Source organism: Prionailurus viverrinus, chromosome E1 (assembly GCF_022837055.1).
Source record: "Prionailurus viverrinus isolate Anna chromosome E1, UM_Priviv_1.0, whole genome shotgun sequence".
NCBI lineage: Eukaryota > Metazoa > Chordata > Mammalia > Carnivora > Felidae > Prionailurus > Prionailurus viverrinus.
The window spans coordinates 22,614,431-22,631,782 of record NC_062574.1 but is presented as its reverse complement, the minus strand read 5'-3'; the positions used below and the strand labels follow the sequence as shown (position 1 = coordinate 22,631,782).

General features: G+C 51.7%; 2 protein-coding genes and 1 non-coding gene across 3 annotated transcripts; 1 reads left to right on the top strand and 2 right to left on the bottom strand.

Annotated features, from left to right (window-relative positions):
- The first annotated feature begins 668 nt into the window (after nucleotides 1-668).
- On the top strand, nucleotides 669-8,635 carry NLE1 (notchless homolog 1). Its single transcript, XM_047831758.1, has 13 exons — nucleotides 669-694; nucleotides 812-961; nucleotides 1,921-2,138; nucleotides 2,731-2,810; nucleotides 3,719-3,795; nucleotides 3,968-4,065; nucleotides 4,405-4,597; nucleotides 5,107-5,242; nucleotides 5,391-5,437; nucleotides 6,167-6,369; nucleotides 7,276-7,435; nucleotides 7,546-7,616; nucleotides 8,287-8,635. Exons 1-13 carry the CDS (start codon nucleotides 677-679, stop codon nucleotides 8,297-8,299), a joined length of 1,464 nt encoding a protein of 487 aa, XP_047687714.1. The 5' UTR covers nucleotides 669-676; the 3' UTR covers nucleotides 8,300-8,635.
- A 1,286-nt stretch (nucleotides 8,636-9,921) lies between these two features.
- FNDC8 (fibronectin type III domain containing 8) lies at nucleotides 9,922-16,691 on the bottom strand. The gene is made up of 4 exons (XM_047831775.1): nucleotides 16,397-16,691; nucleotides 12,610-12,979; nucleotides 10,898-11,134; nucleotides 9,922-10,365 (listed from the first exon to the last, which is right to left on the bottom strand). Exons 1-4 carry the CDS (start codon nucleotides 16,603-16,605, stop codon nucleotides 10,213-10,215), a joined length of 969 nt encoding a protein of 322 aa, XP_047687731.1. The 5' UTR covers nucleotides 16,606-16,691; the 3' UTR covers nucleotides 9,922-10,212.
- Nucleotides 15,226-15,298, bottom strand: TRNAE-CUC (transfer RNA glutamic acid (anticodon CUC)). Its single transcript has one exon. It is a non-coding gene; the product is annotated as a tRNA-Glu (tRNA).
- Nucleotides 16,692-17,352: the final 661 nt, after the last annotated feature.

Here is a 17,352-nt window from a genome sequence, read left to right as displayed (position 1 = left end):
AAGAGACCCCAGGTTTCTGGTAAGAGCCCTCATGTTAGTGGGTCTGCACTTCAGTTCCTCATCTGTAATGTGGGGAGAGGAAGGTGGGGATTTAACGAGTTATATGTGTGACACGCCTGGAACAATGCCTGCCACACTGCTCTCGTTATCATCATTATTGTTATTGTTTTACAGTGTTGAAAACTGCAGACATTTTTTGCTTTTGTACTCAAGAATTATGAATCGATTTGGTCCATTTAAAAAAGAATAATAATTTCTTGCCTGCAACCCAACAGGCTCTAGTTTCCTAAGCCACCCATGCAGAGGAGCTGCTGTCAGAGCCAACCCAATTTAGTCTTCTGCCATTTCTGGTCTCTGATTTGGGGTTAAGTCAACCGCTCAGAGCCTCGATTTCCCCACCTATGAAGTGGGGCAAAAATCCCTGTTCTGCAGAGACAAAAGGCTGTTTGTATCCTGCACGACACTGGGATGGACTGGGTCGGGGTGACAGCCACCTGTCCAAGGTGGGGCTGTGGAAGCAGGTACCAGGTGCTCCCACTGTCGAAGCCTGGCCGGCACGGCGTGACACGTCCCCTCCGCCACACCAGAGGGCGCTGTCGCGGGCTGCAGCGCCGCCCTACCCCGGGGGCGGCGCTCCGTCCCGCCTGAGTCTTTTTCCTCCACGTGCGAACGCGGGATGGCGGCGGCGGCGGCGGTGGGTGTGAGTGAATGGGAGTGGGGGCGCTCCGGCCCGGGGTCCCCGAGCTCAGAGGGAAGCGGCAGTGGGGGCCTTCCAGCCCGGCGGCGTGGCTGACCCCCGCGGCGCTTGTAGGCACAGGACGAGGCGGCGGCGCGCGACGTGCAGCGGCTGCTGGTGCAGTTCCAGGATGAGGGCGGGCAGCTGCTGGGCTCCCCGTTCGACGTGCCCGTGGACATCACCCCGGACAAGCTGCAGCTCGTGTGCAACGCGCTGCTGGCCCAGGTGAGCGGCGGCCCGGGCGGTCCCTCTTTCCTCCCCCGGGCGGGAGGGCCTGCTCTGGGCCGGCCCGCAGGGGACCGGGAGATCCAAGGTCTGGGGTTTCGGGGGTCCCAGCGCTCGCCGACACTGGGAGAACCACCCTGGCGCGCGTCCGTGGCAGTGCCACCTACGTCGGGGGACGGTCAGGAGATGTATTTCGTGTGACAGCGCTTTACGCTTCGACCTGCGAGGTCCACCTGGGAAGAGAGACCGCGCGTTTTGAACGCATCGGGTACCTCGTCAGATTCCGCGACGCAGCTCCTCGTTAATATCCCCATCTGACAGTGTGGCCCAGAGGCAGTAAATTATTTGTACGATGCTATGTCGTAGGTGGTAGATTGGGAATTAGAACCCGAATGTCAGGTTCAAAACCCGTGGTCTTCTAAACCAGTGGGGCCATTCATCATTATAGTGGGGTGGGGTGCTTAAAAATATAATACCTAGACCCCACCCCAGGTTTACTACACCAGACCCTGGGGTAAGGCAGAGTCTGTGTTTTCAGCCAGAGTTTTGGATGCTTCTTACACATTGTACATCATGGTGTAGCAGTTTAGAAAACGCCGCATAATCCTGTATACTGACACTAATTCTGGACTTCAGTTTTCTTTCTGGATTAGTCGTTACCAATATGACGTTGCGTTAATTAGTTGCTCTGAGCCTCAAGTTTTTTCATCTGTCAAGTGGGAATATGAATGCCTGCCTCCCAGGGTTGTTGTGAGATGCAGATAAAGGATTTTAAAGTACTATTTTAAGTATCTTGCCATTGCTCTTGGAGGATAAAAGAGGCCTTTTTGGGTGGGCATGGTGGGGGTACCCACACCGTGGCTGGAGAGAGTGAAGCTTCACCTGGCCACAGCACACTGGGGAGCACCCCTGGCTCCTATCCTTTGATGGAGGAGTTGCCCTTTGCCATTGCCCTCCAGGAGGATCCCGTGCCGCTGGCTTTCTTTGTCCACGATGCTGAGATCGTCTCATCACTGGGGAGGACGCTGGAGTCACAGGCAGTGGAGACAGAGAAGGTCCTTGACATCATCTACCAGCCACAGGCTATCTTCAGGGTCCGTGCTGTGACCCGCTGCACCAGCTCTTTGGAAGGTCACAGCGAGGCAGTCATTTCTGTGGCCTTCAGCCCCACAGGAAAGTAAGGACAGTTGCAGAATCGTGGAATAGAATGTGGGGGTACAGCTCTGGCTGGGGTGGGGCAGATACCCCAAGTTAACAATCAATGGGACCTCAGGCTGCCTATCATAGACCTGAGCTCAGGGCACGGGTTCCAGGTAGATGACTTCCCCAGTGGGGTTTGGTTTTGAAGGACACCCACCTTGGAAGGGCCTTTCTTGGCCTTGATCTCAGGAGAGCTGAACTGTAGGCTTCCTGGCGGTGTGCCCCAGACAAATCACTTTCTGACTTATTTCATCATCTGTGAAACTGAGTTTGTTTGCTTTTTGCAATCCTACACGGATAACGAGAAACTCTAAATCTGATTATGGCTGTGGCCATTCCTTTTAGAAAGGAAGAAGAGAGATATGGCTGCCTTGAGGTAGGGGGTTCTTCTCCCATATGGTATCAGTGTTATACTTCTCCTCCTCAGGGGAGGGAGAAAAGTCCAATCCCAGACTGTATGTGTAGAAGACAGTTGAATAGGCAGCCAAAATGCACATGTGCCCTGTTTTGGTGTAAGCCCTACCCCTTGTCCCCACTGCAGAGGTCAGGTGTCCTCTCTTCTTCCTCAGGTACCTGGCCAGTGGCTCCGGAGACACCACTGTGCGCTTCTGGGATCTCAGCACCGAGACACCCCATTTCACATGCCAGGGTCAGTATGCAGTTAGCCATTTAGAGGGAGCGTCTTAACCCAGTGGTAGGTGGGTGATCATTTACTCAGCTTTTTAGTTTCTGAGGAGGCCCAGAGCCAATTCAACCCCTTAACCCAGTTAGCAGCTGCCTGTTCCTAGGTAGTGGCTATCCTTGAACCCAGCCAGCCACTTCCAGAGACTGGACCAGAGAGAGGGTGTGGGGTTGTGAGTTGTGCTGAGTAGCAAGGAGAACCTGCCTTAAATCCAACCCCCACCACAGTGGTTCTCAAACTTGAGCATCAGAATCAGCAGGGAGGCTTGTTAACCTACAGGTTGCTGGGCCCCACCCCTGAGTTTTTGTCTCTTTAGTTCTGGGATGAGGCCTGAGAATTTGCATTTCAAGTTTCCAGCTGGTGCTGATGCTGCTAGTTTGAGGTCACACTAGCTGGGTGACCTTGTGTGGGTAGGGCCTGCTCCCTAAGCTTCAGTTTTGTCATCTGGAAAATTGGGAATAATTTTTGCTTTGCTCCATACCCTTAAGCAAATTCCAGAGCACATCACACATAGAGTAATTACTGGTTGGTGAAATGTGTTTTAGTTTCACGTGTATGTATGAGTATACTAGGTTTCCAGGTAGCATGCATTTCTTACTTTTGGTTAAGGTAAAAAAAAAAAAAGGATTTGAAACTTTATACCACATATCATGGAAGGAATTATTAGCGGAAGTACTATCTATGCAGCAGGATGCACGGCTGTAGCACTTGGGATGAATTCTTCCTTTGCCTAGAAAACTGCGTCTCCCCTTTGGTTTGACCAATCATTTATTCTCGGGCTAGTTGAGGACTTTCTGCAGCATGTCAGGCGTGCTAGGTACTGGGGATAAAGACAGATATGTGCTCCTTGCTTTCTCCCTCCCCTGCTTTCCTAGGACACAGACACTGGGTCCTTAGCATATCCTGGTCCCCAGATGGCAAGAAGTTGGCCTCGGGCTGCAAGAATGGCCAGGTAGATGGTGGTCATGGTAACCAGTCAGGGACTCTGGGCTTCCTTCCTAGGACATGGGTCAAGTGAGGTTCTGGGGCCTTCAGGGAAAGATGGATTGGGGGCAGTGGGCGGGAACTTTGGTGGACCTAGGGACAGGATGGAGAGGGTTATTTAGTAAGCTTCTGTTCCTCAGATTCTCCTGTGGGACCCAAGCACAGGGAAGCAGGTGGGCAGGCCCCTCGCTGGCCACAGCAAGTGGATCACAGGCCTGAGCTGGGAGCCCCTCCACGTGTAAGTGATGCTCACAGAACTGGGGGAAGTGAGGAGCCAGGGCTTCAAGGTGGTCTCCTCCCTTGCTTGATGCAGAGGGGTTTTGCCTCAGGGGGTGGGATGGCCAGCCCGACTGACAGTACTGGCATGGCGGGCAGTGGGCTAGGGCTTCCAAATCTGTTGCTGCTTGAGAGGGGGCTGTTCATCATGGGCCCTGAGAGTTGCCTTGCAATGCAGCTGGGTCTTGGAGTCAGGAAGCTGTTGAGTCATTATCCCTGGCCTTTGAGCTAAGAAGGGGGGGGGGTTGCTATTGCTGTTCCCACATCAGAAGTGGGGCCACATCTCCCTTCCCCTCTCCAGGAACCCCGAGTGCCGCTATGTGGCCAGCAGCTCCAAGGATGGCAGCGTGCGGGTCTGGGATACAACTGTGGGCCGCTGTGAGCGCATCCTCACCGGGCACACACAGTCAGTCACCTGTCTCCGGTGGGGAGGGGACGGGCTTCTCTACTCTGCCTCCCAGGACCGCACCATCAAAGTCTGGAGGGCTCACGATGTAAGAGCTGGGAGGGTCCAGAGAGCAGCCTGGGGAAATCTCGGGCCATGAGATGCCAGGGCTGGAAGGAATGTTGACCAGTGTGTTCTGGGATCCGGGTGGCAGGAGGTGCTTCAGGAACAGTGGGTTCCTGTGGTTGGTGCTGCATGATAGTGGAGGTTCCAGTGTTCATTAACGTGGTCCAGAAATTGCCGCTGCAGGAAGCCTGTTGTTAGCTTTATTAAACCTGCCACATCCCAGAGTTACTTGACTGGAACCCTTTTCTTCTCACATACTTAAGTTCCTTTCCATGAAACATACTTTTGGAAACAACAATCTGGGCCAGTACCTGCATTTTGTAAGTGAGGAGAGACTTCAGCCCAGAGCGGTGATTTGATTAAGATCACAATGAACGAGGGACCTAATTCTGAGTCCCATGTCGCTGTCTTCTGGGGCTAATCTGGGGGTACCAGTTCCCTAGGGTGGAGAGTAGGGTGGGTGTGCGTCTGACCGGTCTTCCTCTGCCCTAGGGTGTGCTGTGCCGGACCCTGCAAGGCCACGGCCACTGGGTGAACACCATGGCACTCAGCACTGACTACGCCCTGCGCACGGGCGCCTTCGAGCCAGCTGAGGCCTCGGTTAACGCCCAAGATCTCCGAGGGTCCTGTGAGTGCGTGGGAGAGGGCCGCCTGGGAAGGAGCCGGTTCTTGGGCTTAGTGTGCAACTTGGGCCGGGGGTGTTTGCCATTTGTGTTGGATTTTCTAATCAGCCTTGTTCCTCATCTCTTCCTCTCCCCTCTGGTACCTGGCCACAGTGCAGGAGTTGAAGGAAAGGGCTCTGAGCCGATACAGCCTCGTGCGGGTGAGTGTGTGCCTGCCGCCAGCATGCCCGGCTCCCTACTCTTCCTCCACTGGTCTCTCAAACCCTCTGCAGGCACTCAGGCCCCTCCCCCTTCTAGGCCTAGCTCAGACGTTCCTCTTCCAGAAAGTTCTTCATGAAAATCCTAGTTTTTAATCCTGAAATCTTAATGTATAGGACCATGTGATTCTGTTGTGTTCACTTGCTTATCTGTTTATTGCATTTTCTGTATTTTTTATTGTGTTTAATTTAAGTAGCACATTCATGTGGTCGAGGCTTCAAAGAACACAAAAAGGTAGATGGTGAAGAAGTCTCCTGTCTCTGTTGCCCATCCATCCTTTCCTTCTGGAAACATCCAGAGCTACTAGTGTCCTGTCTTTCCTTCCAGAGACTTCATACCTCCACATACACGTGTATGTGTACACAGGATGCAGTATACATACACGTGTGTACAAACCCACACATAAAATCTTTCCCTTTTTTAGTACACTATTCTGTACCTTGCTTTTTGTTGTGATTATGTATCTTAGAAATTATCCCAGGTGCATAACATTTCCTTTTGCGGGAAGTGACTGCCAGGGGTCCCATGTGAGTTGGTAGCAGGCCGGGCCTCATTTCTCCTAGTCCTGGCCTCCGTGCTGGTGTTGGGCAATCAGTGGTGCGTTTGCTGCTCAGGCCAGGCTGTCCTGTCTGAGACCGTGCCCAACACGGTGTGCTTTCTGCCTCTCCTAGGGCCAGGGCCCAGAGAGGCTAGTGTCTGGTTCAGACGACTTCACCTTATTCCTGTGGTCCCCAGCAGAGGACAAGAAGCCCCTTGCACGGATGACGGGACACCAGGCCCTCATCAACCAGGTGCTCTTCTCCCCTGACTCCCGCATCATCGCCAGTGCCTCCTTTGACAAGTCCATCAAACTGTGGGATGGCAGGACAGGCAGGTGAGTGGAGGCGTGGGGAGGGAGAGGAAGGGCACTGGTCCTCTAGAAGGAGCTTGGCTGTGTCACTTACTTGCTGCGTGGCCTTGGCAAGCATTTGGATATTCTGAGCCTTGTCTCCTCTTTTGTAATATGCAGACCTACCTCTCAGCTTTGTTACAAGGACTAAGGGAGATGGTATATTTAGGACTGGCAATAAATGGGCACTGAAGTGCTAGTTCCTTTTGTATCAAAGGAGAGAAATGACCTTAAGACGGCTGGGATTGCAGCAGAAGTGTAGACTTGAGCTGCAGTCATTTTCTGGCCCCCCTCAAAGTGTGGTCCACAGACCAGCTGCTGCAGCATCACCTGGGAGCTTGATAGAAATCAGAGTCTTGGGTCCCACCCCAGACCTTAAGAATCAGAACCTGCATCTTAATAAAGTCATCAGCTGATTCTGCTCCCGTTGAAGTCTGAGAAGCCTCAGTATAACGAGATACTGTGCCCTTGAGGTTAATCAGGTCAGCAGAGAGGCAAAGGCACGGGCAAGAAGAGAAAGGGGACGAGGGAAACCCTTGCTGGGGCCTTGCTGTCTCGGCCATTGTGGGTTTCCGTATAGCGGTCTTTGAAATAGGGCGTTCCCTTCTTTTTCAAGATAAGGAAACTGAGTCTCAGAGACTTGTCCAAAATGACAAGTCCTAATGACTTGTCCAAATAGACATAGCTAATCTGTATTGACCTGGAAGTGCCAGGTGAGCCTGGCCCACTACTCCATGCCACTTGTCAGCAAGCAACTTGTGTTAGGGGGATTATCAGGCAGATGGGCTAAGCAGGGACTACACTGGATTCGAAGTCATGCAAAGTTGTCCAGATACAGAGGGCACAGGGGCCCCTTCAGACCTAATACCCATCATCACTTTCCTGGCCCAGGTATCTGGCTTCCTTGCGTGGCCACGTGGCTGCTGTGTACCAGATTGCGTGGTCAGCCGATAGCCGGCTCCTGGTCAGTGGTAGCAGTGACAGCACGCTGAAGGTGTGGGATGTGAAGGGCCAGAAGCTGGCTGCTGATCTTCCAGGCCACGCAGATGAGGTATGGCTGACCTCGTGAGCAAAGGTGGGGCAGGTAGGGGTTGAAGCCTGGCCCTCCTGCCCCCACCCCCGGCACCTTACCTGCTTCTCCCCACCCCCACCTCCGTTTAGGTGTATGCTGTTGACTGGAGTCCAGATGGCCAGAGAGTGGCAAGTGGTGGGAAGGACAAATGCCTCCGGATGTGAGTTTTGGGGGAGGTGGCGGTTGGTGTGCTTGGCTCTCCTGCCCTTAAGTTGGCTACTCCTTGCACCTTTCCCTTCTGGCGTAGAATTCTAAGGGTTCTCCAGGTGCCTAGGACAGCGTGTGGTGCCACGTTCTCTCGGTGGTTAAGAGGGAGAACTGCAGAATTACAGTGATTATGGGAGACCCTGACGGTGCTCTCCGAAGGGTGAGCCCAGAGTCCCTCCAGCACGAGGCAGTAGTTCTTAGAACACTGGGTTTTGAAGGCGTCACACCTAGTTCCAATCCTGGTTCCGACTTTCATTGTGCGGTTTTGGAGAGCGTGGTTCACCTGCCTCCTGAGAGTTGTCAAGCCTCAGTAGATGGGAAGATCAAAGATAGGAGGCGAACACACTTGGGAACCCAAAGCACGTGTACTTGTAAATGTTGTCATTGTTTGCTATCAGATGACCTTGGTGGGCATCTGAGAGGCCAGGCCCTGGGATGAGGTCTCGGCCGGGGCAGGCAATGGGTGCCCAGCGTGAGTTTGGGTGGCCAGAGCAGAAATGGTAGCCAGTCTCTTAATGACCAAGTGAATACAGGTTCTCCCCCGTAGTGGGCTCCTGGGATTATATGGCAGTCTCCCCTTCCCAAGATAGGATCCCCATGCTGTTCCCTCCCCTTCTCCACAGATGGAGGAGATGAGAAATCCCAAGTTCTTGGACTCCCACCTGGACTCAGCTGCTGCCAGTGCCCACCCTGACAGAGACCAAAGGCCAGGGTGGTGCCCCTGTGAACCAATGTGGTCTGCTGTCCTTGGACAGATCCCAGTGAGGTCCCTCCCCAGAGCAGGAGGTCGAAGTTATGGGAAAATATCACTGGGCTCAGCCGTTGGCCGTTACTCCATACCTTGCTTGGGGCGGGGCGGGGGGCAGGCAGTGACCAGACCCTTGCTGCTGCCCCTCCTCCTTTCCTGAATGTTCTCTCTATTCAGCATCAGACCCTGGATCCTGTGACCAAATAAATAACTTCTATTTTGTGTGTTCGGGTTAATTCCTTGTCCCCAAGGCTCACCCAAGGGCTGTGCTGAGTCAGTCTGTCTAACCCTTCCCTCTGGGCTACACCAAAGCCATACTGACTGGGAGGTGGCCTTTCTTCTCTTTCTCTTGTGCCTACGAGGGAGAGGCTCGTTGTGGCTGGGGGCGCTGGTGGAAGCCATAGGATAGTGGCCAGAGGATGATGTGAGCTTGTGCTGTCCAGTGTAGCAGATGCTAGCGACATGTGGCTGTGTTTACCAGAATTCCACATGGTTAGAAGTGCAGTTCTGTGATGCTAGCTGAAGGTTACTCACTGCACCGGACGGCACAGATGGAGAACACCTTCACCAGCCCATGGAGTTGTGCGGGCCAGTGTTGTTCTAGGGCTTCTTTTGTCCGCCCCTCTCTCACACAACACACTTCCTGAGCTCCTGCAGTGCACCGAGCACTGTGCCGGGCTCTCAGGGTACAGAGCAGAAGGTGACCGCTATCCCAGGGGGCTCCCTCTAACAGCGTGCAGTGGTGAGGGCTCTAGCAGAAGTGGGTGTGATGTGACATGGGAGGATGGTTCTCTGCCCCATAAGGACTGTCACACAGTGGAAGGAATCCCCACCAGATGTCCTCAAATGCTTGAACAAAGTCTTGCCTCCCATGCATCCTGCCTTTGCTTTGTCCCGTTTCAATGCTCTGGCAGTTGGATTCTTGTACGGACTACTCAAGGCCACGGCATTTCTAACCTCTTATCCCCCGCCCACCATGCCTTTGTGATTTTGCACATCATCTGGATGTGCTCCGTCTCCACCTTGTGTGTCTCTGCAGGGAGGCTGCAGGAAGGGCAAAGGGGGCCACCAGTGGCGGAGTTCCTACCCTGTGCACTTGTTCTATGTGCTCACGTGATCCTCATGGGACCCCTACTGTCCTGCCCGTAGGGTTCTCACCTCCCTGAAACAGCCCAGGAATCTTAGATGGTTTGTCCGTGCCCTCACCTCCAGGAAAAACTAGGATTAGAGCAGACCCTGCCCCATAACCTGTGCACTTTGCACCACGTCCTTCCAGAGCTTGTTGACAATCGACGAGCTGCCACCACCTCTGTCCAGTGTTGCTGTTTATCCCAGTGTATGTGCGTTTTAGTCTTTAACATTTCTTCCTCCCCCAGGGAAAGGGGGATATGTTCCATATCCCCCCAGCCCCCGACCCAGACTCTCAGTCCTGGCAGAAGCTAGGAAGGTGAATGGCAGCCAGCCCGGCTGTCAACACGAAGCACAATTCGGTATGCTGGGTGACCTGCAGTGCTTTAATAAGGGACTGGACCCAGCCCAGATCTGGGGAGGAGGATGCCGAGCAGCTGTAGGCAGTAGCTGACCAGACCTGGCCTGTGGCGTCTCCAGGTGAATGGAGCTCCTATCTAGCCTAGGCCCGGGCCCAGGAGTGTAGATTTGGGAGCATCGCCACCAGGCTCTGGGCAGGGTGGTCAGCAGTTCCCTGGCATGGTGCTGGTGGTACATCTCACGATTCTGGTTCCTGAGAGCCCTGGGCTGAGGCTGAAGCTGAAGATAGGTGAGGGGCTTCCCGGGGCCCTCCTTAGTAGGGAAATAGGTATTCCAGATCTTCCAGCTTCCGCATCTCCTCCAACCCGATGGAGACGGTTTTCCGCTGGGGTTCCTTGCGCTGCACGGTGATCTGGATGGGGTTGTTCTCGGGAAAGCTGTTCAAGTCAGTGGCCACGGTTGCAAACTGAAATAAAACAAAACTCCTCAGAATTCCATTCCAGACCTGACCCTAGCTCAGCTCTTCATCTCTGCAACCCCCTTGCTGTTTGCCAAATGGGATCTTAGGTAGCCTTACCGCCTGTTCACGGACTCCAGAAACAGGTACAAACCAGTGCCTTCTCTGTCGTGTGAGGTTTCCAACCACAGTCGTCTGGGCCTCTCCTCCCGTGCCCCTGCCCACCTCCCTTCCCTTCTTTGTCCCCCTTTCGCCTCTTCCCTGTGTTTCCCTCGGTGCCCTTAACTTCCTGGCCCACTCACGATTATTATGAGTTGAAGAATCCCAAAAGTAGTGGCTTTGGAAGCTGAACATTACAGAGGTGCTGGTGAATATATTAGTTTGCATTCCCAGTGGGCCCCAGAGTGGTGTAATCCTTAAACCTCCCAGAAGGAAGCAGCCTGGAATTCATGCCCATCCGCCCAGGCAGAAAGGCAGCCAGCGAGAAGATGAGTTGCCTCCAAATCCCCTGACCTCCCGGCCCTCTTCTCCCAGGGCTCACTTTGTAGGGCTTGCACCACTTTCCCACCCCGGCTGTGTTGGCCGCACGGACGGTGAGGCAGTAACTCGTGTTAGGCTTCAGCTCCATCAGCTTAACAGTGGTGCCCAAGATCTTGTTGAAGATCCACGGGCGATTCTTTGTCTTGGGCGGCTCATTGTCTTTTGTCTTGACCACCTCCTGCAACAGGACCTGGTAGAAACTGACCTGCTGCTTGCCCAGGGAATACGTCCAGGAAATCTAGAAGAAGAGACCCCCCGCCACCAGGCTTCCTCAGACCTGCTCCAGGCTGTCCTCCCTTCACCTCCCACCCCCAACCATGGGTCCGAATGCCCCACTCCCATCCCCTGTCCCTCCTTGGGGCTGAGGCAGGTCTGATGGAAGGGATAAGGCATGCTACGGGCCTGTAGCATTTGCAACTCTCCCTGGGCAGCCCCACCCACCTCAGGGTGTGCCCCCAGCCCGTATTTCTTCTAGACTAGTTGAGAGGGACCTTAGAGATCATCTTGTGCACCTCACTCCTTGCAGATGAGATTACGGGTTCAGAGAAGGCGGGTGGCTGGCCCGTGGTCACACAGAGTGACAGAGCCAAAGTTCAAACCAGTAGTTCCAGAGCCCACATACTTTGTGCTACAACAGTGGTTGCCAAGCCTGGCTAAGGAGCTGGGGGAGTTTTTATAACACTGCAGATTCCTGGCCATGCTGTCTTCTCTCAGGTCTCCCATTACCAATTTTTCCTCCATCTAGGCCAGTGGTTCTCAAAGTTGGGTGTGCATCAGAACCCCCTAGAGGACCTGTTAAAACAGACTGCTGGCCCCCACAGTTTCTGATTCAGTAGGCCCAGGTGGAGGGGGAGGAGAGGAGAATTTAAATTTCAAACATGTTGCCATACGATGCTGACACTGTTGGTGGTCTGGGAACCACACTTGGAGAGACACTGCTCATCTGGGACTTCCAGATTTATCTTCCTAAAATACAGCTCAAATATCACCTTATATCACCAGATAGAAGGCTTTGCAAAAAGCTGTTCTCTACTGCTTACAGAAAAATCTATACAGTAGTCTAACGTTGCAGGACCTCCAAAAAAATGACTCCAGGCTAACTTCCCCCACTCTGTTCCCTGTCCTGGACCTGGAACAGTGCTACTCAACATGAGGCCCATCAGCACCACCTGGGAATTTGTTAGTGGTGCAAATTCTCAGGCCCCACCCCAGACCTACTGAATCAGAATCTCTAGGGATGAGGCCCAGGAATTTCATTTTTAAGAAGACGGTTGGCTCTGTAGGCACAGAAAAGTGCGAGAGCCCTACATTGGGACCTGGCTGTTTGCTCCCACTTTTTCCCACCTGTGAGGTGTTGCTAGTGTCAACCCCTCCATGGAATGTCTTTCTCCCATCCCTGGATGTTTAAATCCTACCTCTGCATCCCAGCTTAAACGCTACCAAAGCCACCAAGCTTATTCCTACACCTGGAAGTAATTTTTCTTTCCCCCTGAATTCCTGGTGGCACTTGATCTGAACTCTGCCCATAGAACTGCATCCAATCCAGCTTGCAATGGAGTGCTTTACAGACACGGCCTCTCTCCTGTGCCAGGAGCGTGAGGTCAGGATGCAGGTGGTAGGCATCTTCGCACTCCCTGTGGAGCTCAGCTCAGTGCCTGGCACACGGGGGCGGCCAGTAAGCCTGCACTTGAAGGCACGAAGAGGGAAACTCACCACAGCCGTGGAGTCGCTGACTGTGTGTTCGCAGATGAAGGGCGCCTCCGGCACATCCATGACCACAGAGGACTCTGAGGGTGTTGAGGAGGTGTCTGTGTCCAGCTCAGGGTTGTCAAGGTCCAGCAGGCCCCCAGGGACTATTTGGGATTTCGATGGACGGGGGCAGAGAGCCAGGTCCCTCTTGTGTGTGTCGTTGCCCATCGAGGAGAGGCTGAGTTTGTTCAGCTCCCCCTCTAGCATCCCTGCAAAGAAGCTGCTGTTGGGCTGGGTCACAGCCAGTTTGATGGGATTCAACAAGGTGGATGAGAGTGGGGAGATGCTGGTGTCGTCAGAGCTGCATTCAGAATCCTCCACTGGCATCGGCTTCCTGAGTGGGAGGGAGACAGGTGAGCCACTGAAGGAGGCCACCCCAGCCCATGCAGCTGGGAAGCTCCCCGAAGGCAGGCCTTGAGCCTGACTCGCCAGTAACCCCAGATGCTTCTGAATAGCTCAGAACATCCTTATCACCCTGTAGCAGTCCATTCAACCCACCAGGGCACCTACTGAAAGATGCAGATTCCTGGTCCCTGCCCCCACTCCCCCCCCGCCCCGCTTTGGGATGGGACTGGGGAAGCTACTAAAGTATCTTTAATAAGATCTTCAGATGATTCTGAGGCATGTGTTCTGAGGCCCAGAATTTGAGAAACACTGCTAAAATCTTAAGTCCTCCTTCCACAGCAGGGTGCAAATACCCTGGGGAATGCCCAAACCAATCTAGTGGGGTATGGAAAAATATCTAAGTGTCTAAATTAAAAATAATTAAGCTTTACTAATACTTACTTGCTACTGTTGAACAGTAATTACTAATTAGATTTTGCAACATTTAACAATATTTATTAATATGTAGCATGTAAAGTTAACAATAGTACACGTAAATATGAATATATTGGGGTAAAAGCTCAAAAACCTTTCTTCCATTCCAATTTTGTTAAATTATGAAATATTTTAGACATACACGAGATATCAAGAATAATATATTAATATATAATAATGTATGGTGATTGTAGTTAGTACTACTATATTGTATGTTTGAAAGTTGCTAAGAAAGGGGCAGCTGGGTGGCTCAGTCGGTTGAGCGTCTGACTTCGGCTCAGGTCAGGATCTCGTGAACTGTGAGTTCGAGCCCTGCGCCTGGCTCTGTGCTGACAGCTCAGAGCCTGGAGCCCGTTTCAGATGCTGTGTCTCCCTCTCTCTGCCCCTTCCCCACTCATGCTCTGTGTCTCTCAAAAATGAATAAACATTAAAAAAATTTTTTTTTAAACAAAAAGAAGAACATTGCTAAGAAAGTAGAACTTGAAAGTTCTTATCATAAGAAATAAGTCTATAACCATGTGTGGTGATGGATGGTAATGAAACTTACTGGGATAATCACTTCATAATACACACACGTATCAAATCATGTACACCTTCTAAAGTCTCAGCAGTACAGTTAAAGCCCCTGACACTTGTGTCCCCCTCCTCAGTCTGCATCCTCCCGCTCAGAGGTAACCAGTACAGCACATTCCAAATTTTGTGTTTATTCTTCATGTGTGTTTCTAAAGCTTTGTTACATGTGTACGCTATCCTTACACAAGTTATTTTGCATATTTTAAAACTTCATATAAATAAATGGTGTCATATCCGTCAGCAGCTTGCTTTTTTCATTCAACATTGGTTTTTTTAGATTCATTTGATACATGCAGTTCTGGTTCAGACATTTTAACTGTTGTACACTTTCCATTACATGGACATTTGTCTTGTTACCAATTCTTTGCTATTACAAAGAAAAACCTTGTACATGTTTCCTTAGTTTGTTTTTTTGTTTGTTTGGTTGGTTGGTTTTTTTTTTTACTGATGTAGTCCAGAATCCAAAAAGGTTGGGTCTCAAATCTTTTTTTTTTTTTTCCTTGACCAAAAGGAAGAAATACATACTACCTGGAAACCTGGTATACTCATACATACATGTAAAACTGAAACACGTTTCACGAACCAGTAATTACTCTATGTGTGATGTGCTCTGGAATTTTCTATTCTTCTGTTTCATTTTTATAATCCTGGTCTCTGTCAACTCCATTAATGGACCACAACCCACATTTTGAAGAGCAGTGGTATAGCAGGAGCAGTCACTGGGCCTTTGGGGACCAAGTACCCTAACCAAGGTCACAAGGTGAGTTGAAGGCAGAGGTTGAACCAGAACCCAGATCTCCTGGGTCCCATGCCTCACAGCTCCCATCTGCCTCTGGTGCATTCTGGCTCCTCTCCTCTGCTTCTTACCCCATTTCCCCAGCTGCTCCAGACAGATCCAGCAATCAATACACATGCCTGGATCCCTCACTCCAGGCCAACCACTGGCTTCATGGCTGATGGATATGCCAACTTTTCCTTGAGTTCCAGCCCCAAAGACTACCTCCTGAGAAATCCTGATCCGCCCAAACCTTCTATGCTAGCCTTTGGTGAACATTTGCCATAGGTGACTCCCCCATCAAGGCCCTTTGTAGGCTGGAGTCTTGTATTTAGGTCACTTATACTTCAGATTGTCCTAATGAGTCTCTATTTATCTATAAGATTTAAAGCAATTTTTTAAGCTAATCTCTACACCCAACACAGGGATCGAACCCACAACCACAAGATCGAGAGTCACATGCTCTACCGACTGAGCCAGCCAGGCACCCCAAGAATATCTGTTTTAGATTCTCTTATTCAAAAGAGCAGTGCTGAAGTGGGCACAGAAAGTAGTTAAGTATTGAGCTATATGCTGGACAAAAATTTTTTATGCTCTTCATGACAGCTCTGCTGGATGGGTGTTAGCCCCATTTTGCAAATGAGGGACTGAAGGTCCCTGATCTTAATTAGTCTATAGTCATGTATCTTAAGTGATAGAACTTGGATTTGAACTTGGGCTCCTAGCCCAAGATTTTCCTGTCATATCCCATGACATTTCCTACAAGTATCTGTCACGTTAGCCACACCTGCTTACTTATAGGTCCCTTAGGGACTGGATGTCATATCCCTTTCATGTAATCAAGACTAGCTACACAGTTCATGGGGCCACTTCTTCAAAATTATTAAGAATTTCTAGACAGTGACAGCCCTGTCTGGTTCCTCAAGGTGTCCTGTCATAGCACAGATTGGGCTTATTATTCTTGATTCTTGCCAAACATCTCCAAACACACACACACACACACACACACACACACACACACACACACACCAGACTGAGAGCTCCTTGAAGGCAGGGGCTGGGTTTTTCAACTCTGCATTCCTAGAACTTGACATTAGGCCAGATACCTTAGAGATGCTCAGAGAATTTTGTGGAACAAACTAAAGAGAACCCAGAATCACTGAGGAAGAACAATAAACTTCAGGCTGACAGCAGGCAGACTATTGGGGGGACATAATCAGGCAGGCAAAGGCACCAAAAGGGGGGACTGAGGAAGAGGAGCCATGGGGAATGGAATGGACTAGGGGTGTCTGTATGGGGGTGTGGGAGTGGGGAGGACCACAGCTAGACAAAGCAGGATAAAAAGTACCGTCAACAAAACTCTAATCCTCGAAGGCCTTTTGGAGCAGGAGGCCTCCAAGCCTCCAAGAACTGATTTGGGGTCAGACATCCAAAGTGCAACCTGTACACGTGCCGTGCTCTTCCCGGGGAGTTCAGGGACCAAGCTGTGACAGGTCAAGGAAGGAGCATTGCTTTTCCGGGACCCTCTCCTTGCCCCTCAGCTCCGGCCTTAGAAAGAAGGAAAGGACCAGACTTGTGTCTTACGGTAGATTGATGGTATCTTCCTCCAAGAAGTTAACCAAACTGCCTCTTGTGGAAAGTGGGAGTCCTTTGGTAGTGACGGTCCTGTTCATAGACTTGGGGTTTGGAAAAGGCTTCGACATTTGATAGAGTGCATTCAGAACATTGAGGTTTTCCTTCTTCAGCATGGCCTCCCCCCCATCTCCCACTTTACACAGTGCCTTTGATGCCATCTTGTCTGTTTGGGGACCGCAGCCGTCACCACACAGCTGACAGGAAGCAGAGAGAAACTGGGGGCAGTGGACCCACCCTTAGTTTGCGTGGGCTGGGGGTGCAATGAGCTGACTTCATAATCACGGCAGAGTGTAACAATTAGGGGCCAGCCTCCCCCTTGATCGGAGGCTGCTGCCACCCAGGGCCAGTGTGAGGAGTGGCGTACAAGGGACAGGCTACATCATCCCTTGGGCCCCTTCCAGTTCTAATGCTCTGTGGTTACAGCAACCCTGTCCTTCTCTGAAGATCTCAAAATGCTTACCACCTGTTCCCTTTGGAGCTGCTCTGGGAAGGAGGAGCAGGTGGTAAGAGAAAGGCTCCCGGGGGCAGGTGGGAGTCGGCAGGGGCCCTGGGAGACAGGCAGCACTGAAATGGGTCTCTGGGAGGGGGGAGTTTGTCTCCAGAATGCTGAGGCTCTATATCCAGAAATCCTGGGCAGCAAACCCCAACTATGTCAGTAGGCACAGGGAAAGTCCAGATGGCTCATGGGGTTCACAGCCCACATACAGCCAGGTTTTGCTGCTAGAACTCTAAATGTGCCACATCCTCACCCCGAGCGTCTCTGTGTGTTGAGTGACAACGGTGGATGCTGCACAGGGATACAAATATGGGCCAGACATGTTTCTGTTCTCAAGGAAACCACCTTACCGTAGGAAAACCGACACATAACTCCGGGAGTGGTTAGAGTGGGTTTGCACTCACATGTG

What these genes read in the sequence shown, in the direction of transcription:
- NLE1 (XM_047831758.1), top strand. An exon ending in CGGGCTGCAAGAATGGCCAG is followed by an intron (nt 3,796 to 3,967) that starts GTAGATGGTGGT and finishes TCTGTTCCTCAG; the next exon opens with ATTCTCCTGTGGGACCCAAG. An exon ending in TTCCAGGCCACGCAGATGAG is followed by an intron (nt 7,436 to 7,545) that starts GTATGGCTGACC and finishes ACCTCCGTTTAG; the next exon opens with GTGTATGCTGTTGACTGGAG.
- FNDC8 (XM_047831775.1), bottom strand. Translation starts at nt 16,605, where the DNA reads ATGGCATCAAAGGCACTGTGTAAAGTGGGAGATGGGGGGGAGGCCATG. An exon ending in GAAGATACCATCAATCTACC is followed by an intron (nt 12,980 to 16,396) that starts GTAAGACACAAG and finishes CCTCCCACTCAG; the next exon opens with GAAGCCGATGCCAGTGGAGG. An exon ending in TCAGCGACTCCACGGCTGTG is followed by an intron (nt 11,135 to 12,609) that starts GTGAGTTTCCCT and finishes CTCTTCTTCTAG; the next exon opens with ATTTCCTGGACGTATTCCCT.